Below are 15,304 nucleotides of genomic sequence, written 5' to 3'. Positions count from 1 at the left end.
AAGGCAAGCATTAGGTGACAATATTAAAGAATATGCTAAATATGAATAAACAAAGAAGTATCAGAAGCATAATTGCCAGGCTCAGCAAGATCAGCATGAGCATCACTACAGTACGAATGCAGTTGCTAGATGTGGATAAAATCTGAGGTGGAATGGTCACAGAAGATGTAGGTTTAACCGACTGGAAAGAAGATGATAAATCTGGGGCAAAAGGCCGTGCTGGGTTGGAATTCTGCTCGAAAGGAGCATCTTGGAGGAGACAGAAGGGTAAGAAAGTTATGTTTGCAAAAGCTGTGCATTACATGGTTGGTTCAAGACATAATTAAGTGGTGAACTGAGAAAAATATGAGTGAAAGTATAATGATCTGCCTCACTATATTTTCCACTGTTCTAGGGAGTACAGATCTCTTGACTGTGAAAGACTTGAGCAAATCAATGATCTATTCTAGAAGAGTGGGATGGCATGGTGCCAAGTTAAACTGGAGAGAGATCCTTTTGGAATCAGAGTAGCTTTAAGGTAATCAACCATGATCTCAGTGATCTCAAGATGGCTAAAGGGGATGATCATGGATATGACCACCTAATGAACAAGAGGGCAGTCTGGAGGAGTAAATCTCAAGGGGCATCTATCCTGAATCTTTCTTTCAAAGATCTAATCTTGTGCTTCAAGGAGCTGGTAAGAATCAAGAGCCAGGACCTTTTTTCCTTATTTTGTTTTTGCCCTGATTGGAATTGGAAAGGTAAGCCTCTTAGATCACTGAATCTTTAGTAGATAATTTTATTAGTGTTGGTAATGGTGCAGGAGAGACACGAGGATCCTTTGTGGACAATGAAGAATTTGACTGATTCCTTAAAGAAACAAAGGGAGCTGCCAGTTTTTGAAATGTGATAGGAGTGTTGTAGCGTGCTCCTAAGGGCCCTTCTCAGATGAGGAAGCAGACCCTGCACTGCCAGATTCCAGTAATGATGCTGACCCAGATATTGTCTCCACTGTTTTTGCCTTAGACCCAGCAGATTCTGACCCTGAAACTTTTCCACCAGCCCTTAAGAATGGTATCTGAAGAAAGAATATCAAAATATAGAGAATCATATGATTCTTGTTCCAACACAATCCACGACTGAATTTTCTTATGCATGTAGGAAACTTGGAGTGACTTCATAACTTTGAGATATATCTGATGGATTAACTGCTACCTCAAGACAGAGAAAAGAGCCAATTTGGTGTAGTGGTTAAGGTACCAGGCTAGAAACCGGGAGACTGTGAGTTCTCGTTCCACCTTAGGCATAAAGGCAGCTAGGTGACCTTGGGTCAGTCATTCTCTTTCAGCCCTAGGAAGCAGGCAATGGTAAACCAGTTCTGAAATCTTGCCAAGAAAATTACAGGGACTTGTACAGGCAGTTGCCAGGAGTCAACATTGACTCAAAGGCACAAAAACAAAATAAAAACAAAAATAGCAGAGAAACAGTTGTTCATGACACCTGGACTGGGAAACTTGGAGAGAATTACATTAACTTCAGAATCTGTCATCCTTATGGCTTGCTTCCTGAGAGGGGTTCACAAATTAGAAGAATGACTGCAACAAGCCTTCTTGGTAAATTCCTCCCATTACTTAGTAGCAGGTTACTTTAAAAAAAAGTGTGCAGCGGATTCTTCCTTCTATTTTCATTTAAAATGTTAAATTTTCAGTTTTATAAGTCAGGTAAAAAAAAAGTTTATACCCTCTATATCTTATAATGTAAAAGGAAAAGGAAAGCAAGTTGTGGGTTTAGCTAGCTTTTTAGGCAAACCACATGAGAACACAATGAAAACCATCTTCAGCTTTGGAAGAATGATAGATAAAAATGTATTAAATCAACACATTTAAGATAAAAGTTGCTTCTTACCATTTCTACAGCAGCTCCTGCATTTTTGCCTTTCCAAATGGGTGTTTTCTGCAAAGAACTGAATTTTTCATTCCATGTATTGGATAAACTTCCCTCTGTTATGAATAAGTTATATATTTTATATATTTTATATATTTATGTATTTTATATATTTATATATATAGTTATATATTTTAACCGCCCAGAGTCGCTTAACACGATGGGCAGTGGCAAATTTGATAAATAAAATAAAATAAATAAATGTTTTAAATATGATTCCTTTCATATTTGCAAAATCAATACAAAAGTTTTTTTCACAAATCATGCATAATTATTAAGATTAAAATGTGAGTTATGTAAATTACATTCCCATTCTGGGACTCTACATCTAATTCATTTCAAGTTATCTGGTTTCATTTTCAAAGTAACTTTGTCTTGCAATGAGGCTATTTCAGCCAGAGCAGTATATGTCAAATCCATTGGACAGAAACAAAATATTTTCAGAAGCAGTTCCTCAACTTTCTTTGCTCTTAACCCAATCAATTCTATTGTGTGCTTTCACCTCCTCCCAAAAAGGGAGGGGTACCCCCCCCAAAGCAAACCGTTTTTATATGTGCTAAGAGGCTGTATTTGCAATCTGTTTTTAAGTATAAAAACAAATTATCCTTTGGACCACCACTAAAGAAAGGAACAAAAAACAGCCTTTGGAATGCCTGTAAATAGATCCATCCATCCATCCATCCATCCATCCATCCATCCATGGATGGTATATCTAGAAATAGTTTATGGTAATCAAGAAGACGCAGGAACCTACAAATGCATAGGACTACCCCTTTATTTATGCTGCACAATGATCTTCCAGGGGCAAAGTACTCTCTTTGCTAATATTATTCCCTGGACACAAATGGGCAGTGGCATCTGCAGGGTGTGTGTGTGTGGATGGAAAAAAAGCAAGATGGTGGTTGTGGCAATAGAAGCCCTGCCCCTTTTGTATGTGTATCAATGCTGCATACATGCAGAAAAGGGTGAGGCTTTGATTGCAACACTGCTAACCACCATCTTGACTATTTGAGCCCCTACACAGTTACCGCTGCAACTGGGCATCAACTTTCTTTTTAAATGTTGGTATAAACTCACAAAGTTAGAACTTATCAGCAGGGAATGCTCTGTGTGGCATAGTGTAATTAGGTTGTCTAAACCTTCTCTTTGTTTACTAAAATGTTATGTGAAAACCTTAGTTAACCAAAGCTATGATGGGCTGTGGAGACAAATCTACTGACCCACATGGTGAAAATTATGGCATATGGAAGACTTCTACCTGGAATGTAGAAGAAATGAGAAATATGTAATAGATCTGAATGAATCTTGTGAACTAAAATTAATGAATACATACGTGGAAGTGAAGATTTGGTTTAACTGAAAGGGCTAAAATGCATAGCATGTATATTGAGAAAGTATATTAAGCTGCAAAGAATGTACTGCAGTTCAAGACAGCAAGAAATGGTTAAGATTTAAAGAGGCAGAAAAGTGAAAAGTGATTTTGATGGAAATAAAAAGTTGTTTTGGAATTGCATGAAGGGGGGCAAATGAGGAGTCTCTAGCACTCCATAAAGAGATGAAATGATTTAGGATGAAACTGAAATGAGGGATGCTGGAGTATTTTAAACATTTGTATGGGAATGATAGTGACATATTGAAGAGTGGAATTTAAACAAATGCTATAAATGTCAGTGTTCAAGAAAACATTGATGACAAAGAAGTAATGGTGGATGGGTGTAGGAGTGTTGAAAATGGTAAGGCTAGGCGTTGATGGTGTACTGCAGAAATAAATTTAGATGTGGTTTGCTTAATAAGTTACTGTGTGACTGGTTTAATGTGTTTGTGAAGACTGCATCTGTGCCTAACAATTGATAGAATGCTGTTACTGTTTCCCTATAGAAAGAGAAAGGTAGCAAGAGTGAATGAAAACTCTTATACCGTATATGAATTAATTTGTTAAATATGGTTGGGAAGTTTTGACAGAATTCTGACTGAAAGGGAATGTTAGATGATAGTGAGCAAAATCTGGGAAGTGCAGTGTGGTTTTCTACTTGGCAGCAGATGTGTAGACTAGATTTTGTTCTTAGATCATTAAAAAACATACACACGTGGGAAAGAATACTTATAATATACTTTTTGATTCAGAGGAAGTGTATGATAAAGTGAATAGCTTGGCTTATGGAATGTTTTGAGCAAATGTGGGTTCAACATTGTGTAGGAGGTAAGACGGAGATTTTGATGTTCCCTCATTGCTTAATGTGATGAATATATATGGAATACTTGTGTTGACATTAGAAGTGTATTTGTCTGGGATGTGAATGCGCATGTACTTTTGTGTCCAGATGATGCTATATTGTTGGCCGAGAACCCAAACAATTTGCAGCAAATATTAAATAGATTATATGATGCAATAAAGAGCATGACTGTAACAATTAACATATCAAAGACCACAGTAGAGAAAACAGAGTGAATGATTGTCAAGTTTTACATAAATGGTGAAAACAGAAAAGATTATGTATTTGCTAGAATATTTATGAAACATGGGAAAGTGGATGGGGAAATTTTGTGATATGTAAATGTTGGTAGAAAGTGGGTAGTATGTGGTCTGTTGCAAAGAATGAATGTTTGCTAAAGAAGTGAAAATAGCTGTTTATGATAATGTATTTTATTATATAGGAGTGAGAGTTTGGTATGTCAGAAGAAATATAAAAGTTGAACACAATGACAATGAAGTTCTTAAGAAGAGATAATGTCAAGAATGAATAGATGTTGGATGAATGTGCATTGAATACAAGAGTGAGTAACTAGCACAAAAGCCTGCTGAGATGGTTTGATCAAACAGGGAGAATAAAAGGATTGAATCACAAAACAAATATATTAAAGATGACTTAATGGTCATAACAAAAAGGAAGACCCAGAAAGTCACAGTTGGAGGAGTTGATGAAATTATTTTCTTACCTCATGCCTTAAATTTCTTTGGCTTACATTTCTTACTTCTTTTAGGACTTTGCATAACATTGCTTACCCCAAAAGGGTACAGAGTGATAGGTATGTATATAGGTAGAAATGTTGATGCTGAAAGAGAAATGTTTTCTCCTTCCAATCTGGGGGGAAATTCTGTGTGGGTTGAGCATTTTAGGGGAAAGGTATAATTTTCATTTCAAAATAATGAATTATGGTACTTTTTAAAGTAGAAATTTAAAATATTATATTTGATTTTTAATCAGAATTTTAAAATAATATTGAATTAGTTTTAAGTTTCAGATTGCTTAGATATAACATTCAAAGAGAAAATAATTTGGATATGTTACGTATACTGACCCCAAATTCCTCAATTTATTTTTCATTTATCTTCCTGATTTTCACATCCCTATTTCTATAAAGGAAAACTACCTATAAATGTAAATACATGTAAGTTTCATGTCTTGATTTCTTGCATAGTTAAAATTTTCATTCTGGAAAGTTTTGTGGATTAATTTAATCTTCTTCTGTTTCTTTTACCCATTGTTAATTTATTCTGTTATTTGTCTTGTTTTATTTCTTATTGGTTGTTTTCATAGAAATATTGGAAATTTGTTCACTTATTCACAGGATATTTCTTTTAACAGAAAAGTAGAATATACAAAAATAAAATAAAGATTACAGCACATGAATACGGCATAATAAATCCAAGTACATTACAAACATGCTAGTACATATACATTCAACTTTCCTGCAAATGCTATCCCCTGTAACTATACTCCAGGTGATCTGATGTCATCTGAAGTTAAACCTTCTGAGTTGAGCTTGACTCCATAAATATATATATAACCACTTTTCCATATATATAGTCATTTTATGCATGTTTATCCTACAAGCTGTGGTTCTCTCTTGTCGAAGTACTAATTGGGCCCAACCTTGCTTTGCACAAGGTCAACCAAGTACTGCCATAAATGAGTAGGTAACTTCTAAAAATGGGTTCACACAATCCATTAAATCATAATGTGATTTGCTTTGGGCTCAGTATGGTGCATAAACCCAGGCACTTCACTTGCAAGCTGTGGTTTTATGACTTGGTGTTATGTGAACAAGGCTACTGTGACTTGTTCAACAAACAATGATTAAAAATACTACAGCTTGTACAATGTGTAAATTCAGCCATAGCATAAAGTACTACTTAAATAAGCATTTTTGTAAGATTTAACCTTCATAAATACTACATATGAAGAAATAATCTGGTTGTCCTACCTTTCAAACTAACCAAGGCTTTTGCTGATGAACCTGAAATAAATAACAAAACTCAATAAGGTGACATTATTTCTCACAATAAAGTCACTACTCTTGCTGCATTTACATCTGACGTTTTTAAGAGCTTAGTCTTAAAATCCATATGCCGATAACAGATCCAAAGACATTCTATTCTTCCAGATGGACCCAATCCAAGCCTTTCAATTAGGCTAGCAATGAAGTTGGCATTGTTAATTCATCCATTCACCCCAATTTATACACCTTTTGCTTGGTGAGCAGGGGACAGCAAGATTAAGGATTAAATCTTACTGTAAACCACCCAGAATCACCCCACAGTAAGATGGGCGGTGACAAATGTGAAATATAAACAAACAAACAAATAAATAAATGGTAGATCTGTTGTTCCACTTTTCCCTACTCTACTAATGACGATATTTTGGTGTTAAAAAGAAAGCATTTAAACCATATCTACCTTATAGATGTAAATCAATTTCAAAACTTTTACACTGACAGGTATCTCAATCAAGGAAATATAATTATGAAAATCTATAGCTCCATACAAGGAGAGAATTTTTTACGAAAAAAAATCTTAATATTCCAAAAAAAGCATGCACTAGCGATTATAGGTGTAATAATCAAAACAAAGTTAAAATGTAAAACAAAATACCAGAAGCACAGTAGTTAGTGTAAATTAATGTATGTCAAATCACAGTTTAATGCTACCGGACTAAGTCTTGTGCTTGCTCAATACACTCCACACCTAGTGCTTATTTCTCAATTTATAATAAACTGGTTACATTCAGACTGTCACACCACAACTTCTATTCCCTGCAAATCAGGATCAAAGTCTCATAGACTGGACAGTCTTTTTTATTACCACGCATTCATTAAAAAAAAAAAAAATCTTTTAGGAGCATTTATTGCAATTTCATACAAGACACAACACAGGATACTCCCAAAGGAAGCTTTCAGTGGGGTTTAACAATATATGTCCTTTAATCAGAATTACAGAAGATGCTTGAGTCTCTCTTCAACTTTACCACAACATTTACATTGTTTGAGTGGGTAGGACCCATAAAAATAGTAAGTTCTACTGATAGCTTGTAAATATTTTGCATTAAGGACCTGAAATGTTTCAAGCTGAAATAATATGACCTGTAATTGTTGGATTAATATATTTATTTATGCACCAGATTAGGGTTGTTTTTTTTTAATAGAAGAGGAAAGTAGTATGAACATGCTTTTAAATTCTGTTCTAATATGTCTGCATTAACTTCTCAACAACTCTACTTTGATGAAGAAAGGTATCTTCAGCAACAGATATTTAGCTGAATAACAGGCTTTACACTATGCAACTAAATAAATTGTAAAGAAAAATATTAGCAGAGATAAGATGCAGGAAGATGCAACAGTCTGCTAAATCAGGCCATTGGCCTATCTAGTCCAGCATTCTGTCAGATGCATTCCAGAAGCTTACAAACATGGACACAGTTGCAACATTATGGCTGGAATTATTTTTATTTATTTATTGTATTTATATAATTATTCCTTCCTTTATGTGGCTATCCTCAGCAGAATGTTCTATGAATTAGAGAATTTTGTTAATTACTAACTTTCTATATTTATACTGCCAAATGATTCCATATCACCAGATAATATATATTATTTCTGTTTTATAAACACCTATTCATACATTGTTACATTAAGCTAATAAGATGTTTCTCTAAGTCATAAAGCAATGCAGGTTTTCTCAGCTAGATTGGCTAATCATAAGGCTCACTTACTCAGCAACAAAACATTGATAAATGTCTACAGTATTACATAATGCCTATATAGCACTATGCTTTGCAGCCCTATTCAGGCATCCAACTTACTTCAATTGGACTAAATTCCCAGTAAATATATTTAGGATTTTAGCTTAAGTTGGGGAATTTAGGTAGTAGTCCTTAGACTGTTAGAGAATCATCTAATTTTCTGCAGAAATGAATTTGAATATGTATGTTAATTTAAACTTTCTACTCAGTGTATGTGTATATACGTATGCAGGTGGTGCTAGAAAAAGGCTTCCTTTTAGAATCAGTATTAATCAAAACCCCTTTCCTTTGAGAATCAAGTCTTCACAGGCAGAAGATGTAGAAGTAAACTTAAGTAGACTCTAACATCTAGTTTTCCACAGCCATGACCTCTTGTATAGGAATGATATAATCATGCGAATCCCAGCCTACAAACTAAACTTCTGAAGTAGAAAACCCCAAGTAGTTTTGATATCTAGTGTTTGAGAGAATTAAGTCCAACACATAAAAAACAGACTTCTCTGACCAGATGATATATTCTGGCTATCATAATCCAGATACCCTAACCATCTTGTCTAGGACTGATAAAAGCTAAACTCCAGCAATATTTACAGAATCCTAAGATTCTGTACTCTGTCAGACATTGCTACAGTTGGAATGACATGGGATTGCAATGATAATTTAGTGAATATAACTAAACCTTATTTAGAACATAATTAATATATTCCTGGTATGGAAGAGCTTTTCTTGTATACAACAAAATATGATAGCCATGCTCTCAGCTTGTGGCTTAAGCAGTGAAAGCAAAGGTAAATGACATGAGAAGTCTAAATAATTCAATACTTGTTATCCACATTGATTCTTCAACATGGTACACATTTATTGAGGCATTAGGTAAATCAAAAGGTACACAGCATTTAAGAAAGTAGCAACGGCCTAATCTGCAACTTTCTATAGAAATGTATAAGCTCTTTACATGAATCAGCTTCATTAATATATGTGTATGTATATATACACACACACATAAATGCTCTGTATTTTCTAATATATAATTTACATATACTTTCAGTTACATATAGGATAACATAAAAATTATTCTAGCATTTGTGATTTTGTTCTTACAATTTATTTTGAATACCAAAACCCCTTAACTATCAATTTGCTATTCAAAACCGTTGACAGATGGCATGTATTACTTTCCAATTTTCTACAAATATAATAAACAGTATTAAGTTCTGCAGTGTGCTTACATGCCTGGCCTCTTGTCCAGCTATCATATACATGCCACACAGAGTGAAATCCATGAACCAAATTTCACTCCCAAAACACAATTTTCTTCCTTCACTATATAACCTATAACTGATGTAGAGGGCTCCCAGATCTTCCATAGGATCTTTGAAACCTGGAATTCTCCACACTAGATTATGTAGCTGAAATATATAATTTGATTTCTCTCATATTATAAAATAAAAAAATAAAAAGAAGTTTTTCTTATAGTCATTACTTCTTTAAAAACTTCAACTTGTATATCACTATTTTTGACCTAAATATATAATAAATAGTTCTTTATCTTGAGTTGAACAGATGCCTTTAATTACATTAATATTTTTATTTTAAAACCATATACAGTCTACCCATTAAATCTATGTTTTTTCTTTCATGTTTGTATCAACTGCCTTGTTTCAATATCCATTGTGCAACATGAACACATGTTCTACATATCTGTCATGGTTCATCAGATTCAGTATTGCAGAATACAGACAGGAATACTGAAGTTATCTATTTTTCAGAAAGATTTGGCATTACCTTTTACCATTACTTGATTGGTACGTTTAATTTATATATATCTATATCTATATATATACAAAAAAACAAAAAACAAACATCTTTACCAATTTGCTTCTATGGCAGCTCTCAAACTTTTATAAAAGATATGCATCAATGAACAATTTTCTTCCCACTTGATTGGTGGCTCAAACTGAATATCTAGCCTTCTATATGAGGTGTATACTAGTAGATATTGAAGTGATTTGCCGGGGATCAGAATTTCTTCTGCAATATTAGTAGTGATGAATTCAACCTTCTCCTTAAATTACAGTGCTGAATACAAGAAGCGTGGAGTGATTTGGATTTATATTTCTGTAAGGAAGAAGTATGCCATCCATTCAATTCCCGATCTTAAATTATTTAATTCCAAGTAAATGTCTTCCAACAAGGTCTGGTTGATGAATCTCAGGATTCTAGATAAAAACAAAATTGGTTCTTCAAATCTGATGTCTGTTCATTGCTGCTTTACCCCCAGTTGTACAGTCAGCACTTTCAGAGAGAGGTGTGCCTTCCATTCTCCAAGTTCAGTGAAAATGCATCCTCAGTTTAAAACATTTGGCTTTGCTTCCAATAATCTTGTCCAACCTACTAAGTTCAACATACAGATGGGGCCACTCAAAATATAGTACCATGATTTCCCAGATACAATACACAAATTGTTTAAATATATAATAATCATATTATGTAGACAACCATCAAAACAGAACTACTCTTGACTTGCTTCTCTATTCACAGACCTTTAAAAGGTTTACGACATAAACAAACGGACATTATCATTTTGGTATGGACAAGAGGAGAGTTAGACATAAACCTGTACTTATTACACTTTAAAAACAGCTTCCTACGAACCAATGCATTTCTCAGAGTAAAGGTCAAACACACAAACCTCTCCAAATATACAGGAGGCTAATGTCATGACAACTACTGGAAGGATGCCCACAGCAAGACAAATATTACCCCTACTTTGTTTACGCCATGAAGCTGTACTCGCTTTCTCTGCCTACCCCGGAGAGGTGCAATGCCACTCACTGCCCTACCCACAACGGTTCTCTGCCCGACTTGAAAAGGCGTGCACTCTTCCCTGCAAAGGACGGAACCGGTCCCGGCCTGCTCCAAGTCTCGGGGTTCAGGGTGCGGTTCAGTCCCGACGGGAGAAGGGCAGCTTATATAATAGTGGTTTCCGGCCCTGCTCTGTTGGCCTCTCCCCCCCGCCCCAGCCCCCTTCTAAACTCGAGGGAGAGACCGGAGGGGAGGCCATCGGAAAACAGAGCTGGGCCAGGCACTGAGGGAGGAGATTGTAGCTCCAGCCCCGCGCAGCTCCGGCTCCTACTACAACAGTAGCAGGAGCAACAAAAGAAGTAGCAGGCACCGGCGCAGCAGGAAGAACATCGAGACTGTGACTCAGGAAAGGGGATTAGGCGGAGGGTCCGGTAGCCAGAACCGCTATTTCAGGAGCGGCTGAATAGAAAGGACCGGCGGTGGGGCAGAGTGAGGGGCAGAGATCGCTACTCACTCTCGTCAGGCAGCTGATCCAACTCCGCCATCTTGAAGGAGCCGCGCCGCTTTTTCAAAGGCTGCCTGCCGCGGTGCATTGTGGGGGAGGAGACGGAGTCCTCTAGTTTGCCTGACTGGAGGGAGGAGGCGGGACGTGCGGGAGTCGCTTGATTTGCCCGGGCTCTACGAAGGCTCAGGCGGGAACTCGAGCCGATCGTGTTTCTTTTCGGGCTCCATCGGGAAAGTTCCTACAATTTCAAGAGAGCTTTACTGTTACTTTTCCACAAGGCGAGGAAACGGGTTGGGGAGAGTGGACGGCTGCATGCAGTGGCCGCATCTGGTCGCTGGCTTCATCTGGACAGCAGATTATATTTACAGATACTGTTTGTGCTTGGTTTGCATGAACACTTTTCAGTGGGGCTTAGGCTTTGTGGGGCAGATCCAAAACAATACCATCTCACCAACTTAGTAATAATTTCTTAAACTTTAACGTTGCACTCAAGTGAACTGAGCAATAACAAATGTCGAATTAAAACTTTTTTTTTTGGCAAAGCTGTCATATATACAAAATGGGCCCATTTGACAAAGAACTGCACTTATGAGCCCCACAATACCTTTGAACAGTAACAGATGCATATAGACCAGCAGAGAGTTTGGCTGAATGTTTATTTGGGTACACAACATTGCTAGGTATGGCACAGGCCTAGCTAGCAATAAAAAATGAGGCATCTGGATTTTGCATGATTTTTATGAATGATGAAAATGCTTTTATCATGCTTTTTACAAGGGATTTGCCCATAATCAGATCAAAAATCACTAAAATTGAAATATAAAAATCAAAGATCTGACCATTTCAGTTATTGCCATGTGCAAAAACAGATGTAGGGCATTGATTCACATGAGCTCATATATTACAAATCCCTCTGGGCCTTATGATGTAATCTGATGCTGGCTACTGGACCAATTCTATTGAGATGACAGAATACCATCTGGGAAAACTATCTAGGATAAGTTTGAGCTTGTTGATCCCAAGGAAGTGGGATCTAGGTTCTAGAGATGTAAGCTCCACCACCTGTGGATTAGATTCCTGCTCCACTTGGCTAGTGGAAGCTGCCAGCATGAGAGGACACTGGGTGCAGGTACTGGTTAATGTGACCTTGTGAGAGGAGGTAATGCGATCTGCCTTGAAGGAGGCTGTGGTGTGCTCCCTCCTCAGTCACTCATCCTGGTTGTCTTAATTACCACCTGGTTCTCCACTTTCCCTTGGGGAAGGTTGTTGAAGAAGTGGTAGGGCAGTAATTTATTTATTTATTTATTTAATTTATATGCCACCCATCTCCCCCACATTGGGGCCTTGGGAGAAGCAGATTATCTGGATCCTTTTCTATCCAGTTTCAGGCCTGGTTATAGGACCAAGACTGCATTGATCATTCTTGTTGATGTGGGACTGAGATAGTGGGAGTGTAACACTCCTGATCCTGCTTGATTTTTTGGCAGCCTTCTGGGATACTTGCAAATTTTTTGGCAGCCTTCTGGGATACCTGCAAATGTTGGAAGTATGGGGCATTGGTTTTTCTCCTTCTGAATGGGTGGTGCCAGTAGGTGAGGCCAAGAGGTCAAACTCTCAGGCTCTCTGTTGTAGTATGTCTTGGGGCTTTCCCCTCTACTGTTCAACATCTACATGAAGCTACTGGAGGAAATCGCCCCTTGAATGGAGTTGCACTCCTGCATGCAAATCAGTTCTGCCATTTGGGTGTGTTCCTGGATTTGTGGCTCCTTCAGGAGGAGGTGGTGAGGATGTGATCAGAAGGAGCTTTGCACAGCTTCACTTTATGTGCCAGTTGCAGCCATTCCTGCACTAGGAGTCATTGCTGACAAATCAATCCGATCCTTGTCACCTCAAGCTGGGACTATTGCTACTTGCTCTACAAGGGGCTGCCCTCCATGCTGTCCCCTACAAATGAAAATGTATTAATATATATATATATATTATACTTTGAAGGGCATACATTGATTTAAAAGCATTTAACACTTGTTTTACAGGATAGGATGTACAGAGGCATTAAACAATCTAAGGTGTGATATAGGTGTCATGAATACTGCATATAATTCAGAACTGGTGATAGCAATGCATACATTCTCATTCTTGAAGCTACATTAACTATGTATTTTACATGAAGTTGCCTGAGATACTTCTTGGCAAATGCAGCAGGAAGCTGATTATCTCTCCAAAGAGAGTGCAGATTTATTTATGGTCTAGCATGTGCTATCTTCTGACCACAGACAAACATTTTTTGTCCTGTTAACCTGTAAAAAGCAGATTTATTCTCCCACACATTTCTATCACAAGGACAGTTGAAAATAATCTGTATTTTAAAAAAGTAAAAACACCCTCAAGTAGGAGGAAAAAAATGGGAAGAATGTGCCACACATGCTGCCTTGAATTTTTAGAGAAATGGCAGGATATAAATCTAATAAACTAACAATCCATGAAGTCTTTTCTGGCAGTATTACAGAAGCAGTTTGCCATCTTCTGGGACTTTTTAAAAAGATTCCCTTGTCTAGAAACTCCCACATCCAAGTACTAACCAGGGTCAAACCTCCTAGCTACTGCCAGCTGCTGAGGCATAACTGCATACCTGCTATCTATCCACGAACAACTGGAAATAAAGAAGCAAATATAGCTACACATAAAGCGAACTATTCTTTTCAAGACCAATAAAATACAATCAACAATTCATCCATCCATCCAAGTCAGCATAGCACTGTGATCGTCAAGAATTCCTGAGACCCCCAAAAGGATTTTGCAAGTTACGCCCCATTTCCCCTTTTAAAGTGTGTCTCTCTCTCTCTCTCTCTCTCTCATAAATGTCTGGGGCAATCTATGATCTTGGAATCCTTGCCTGAAAATTTCTAGTTGAGTGTTAATCACCATATAATTCTCTGTTCTGTTCCTATTAGGTTTTGTCCGTTAGTCACGTGAAGGGACAAAATTAAAGTACGTGCAACATTATCAGAATAAATCACATATAAGAGAAAAAATACTTGCTTACATAGTTTATATAGACCATAGATTCAAGCTTGTTCTTAGAGCAGAAAGTTTAGGACACAGCTGGTCCTAAATAATCTATTGCAGTATATTATCTGCTTGTGCTTTGAAGCCTGTTACACAAAGGTAGCAATCTTTTCCATCTTAAAGGATAGAGCCGTGTGGAAATTCAAGTCTGTCAAAACTTTTGCCTGGGTTAATCTAGTTCGCCGTTTACTATTTTATTTAGTGCAGTTTACCTTTAACTAGTGCCCTATGTGCCAAGAGCAGCGCTTTTCTGCAGGAAAAGTTCAGTGCCAGATTGTTACAGGACACAAGCCGCAGTTGAGCCGTAAATGTGGAAAAAAGCAAGGTTGAATGCAACGTGTTACTTTCCTTTAGTGAATTAAAATGAGTGTTTGTGTGTATTCATTATGTGGCTACATGGAAAAAAGTGGGTTGGCAAAGAAGTATCAGCTACCTCAGTGATGTCATTGGTCCACGCACCATCCACTCCAACTAGCTATCATGCTGAGTTAAGAAGTATTCTTCCCCTGAGAGATGGTGACTGAGTATCAAGAGTTTGGGATGCAAAGTCATAGGAAAAACAAGTCCAGCTCCATGTGTTGCTGTTATAAAACTGATTCCAGGGTAAAGGGTTGTGTGCATGAAGACTGAAAAGGAACCAAAACATCAGCTCTTATGGTCATATAGTCCCATTATTATTTTGGAGTTTGATATTGCAGCTGTATGATCTTTAAGCAACATGCAACCCACCGATGCCAGAATTGCCATTGAATGTTGGTTAGCGTGCCAAGTAGTGCAGATTTTGGGCAGTCCTTTAGAAATGCTGGTTGGCAGCACTTGCCATCACCTCCATGTCATCCATCCATGCATCATACTGATGCATAAATCATTGTTGCATCTATTGCTATTGTGCCATTTGTCTTTTCCCCCCATCTCCCGTTTTCTTATAATTTTTGGTCCAACTGCATTCTTCCTCTCACCTGGTCTCTGGGGTATTTGTTCAGTT

At 37.2% G+C, this 15,304-nt stretch overlaps 1 protein-coding gene across 4 annotated transcripts in view; it reads right to left on the bottom strand.

The window, feature by feature from the left end:
• LIN9 (lin-9 DREAM MuvB core complex component) overlaps positions 1–11,341 on the bottom strand; it is a 33,826-nt gene extending 22,485 nt beyond the window's left edge. The window contains exons 1-4 of one of the 4 annotated variants that reach the window (XM_025173243.2): positions 11,263–11,326; positions 9,815–10,162; positions 6,130–6,162; positions 1,885–1,979 (exon numbers count right to left, since the gene is read on the bottom strand). In XM_025173243.2, the coding sequence (XP_025029011.1) occupies positions 1,885–1,887 (3 nt within the window). In that variant the 5' untranslated portion in view covers positions 1,888–1,979; positions 6,130–6,162; positions 9,815–10,162; positions 11,263–11,326. Of the gene's footprint in view, positions 1–1,884; positions 1,980–6,129; positions 6,163–9,814; positions 10,163–11,262 lie in introns of all 4 variants that reach the window. The other 3 variants (XM_007438334.3, XM_088146044.1, XM_088146047.1) reach the window with 3 other exon arrangements.
• Between the last annotated feature and the right edge of the window lie 3,963 nt (positions 11,342–15,304).

This window comes from Python bivittatus, unplaced genomic scaffold (genome assembly GCF_059951505.1).
Source record: "Python bivittatus isolate LINGU-HERP-01145 unplaced genomic scaffold, Pbiv_v1 ctg000020_np1212, whole genome shotgun sequence".
NCBI lineage: Eukaryota > Metazoa > Chordata > Lepidosauria > Squamata > Pythonidae > Python > Python bivittatus.
This window is presented reverse-complemented; position numbering and strand designations above follow the sequence as displayed.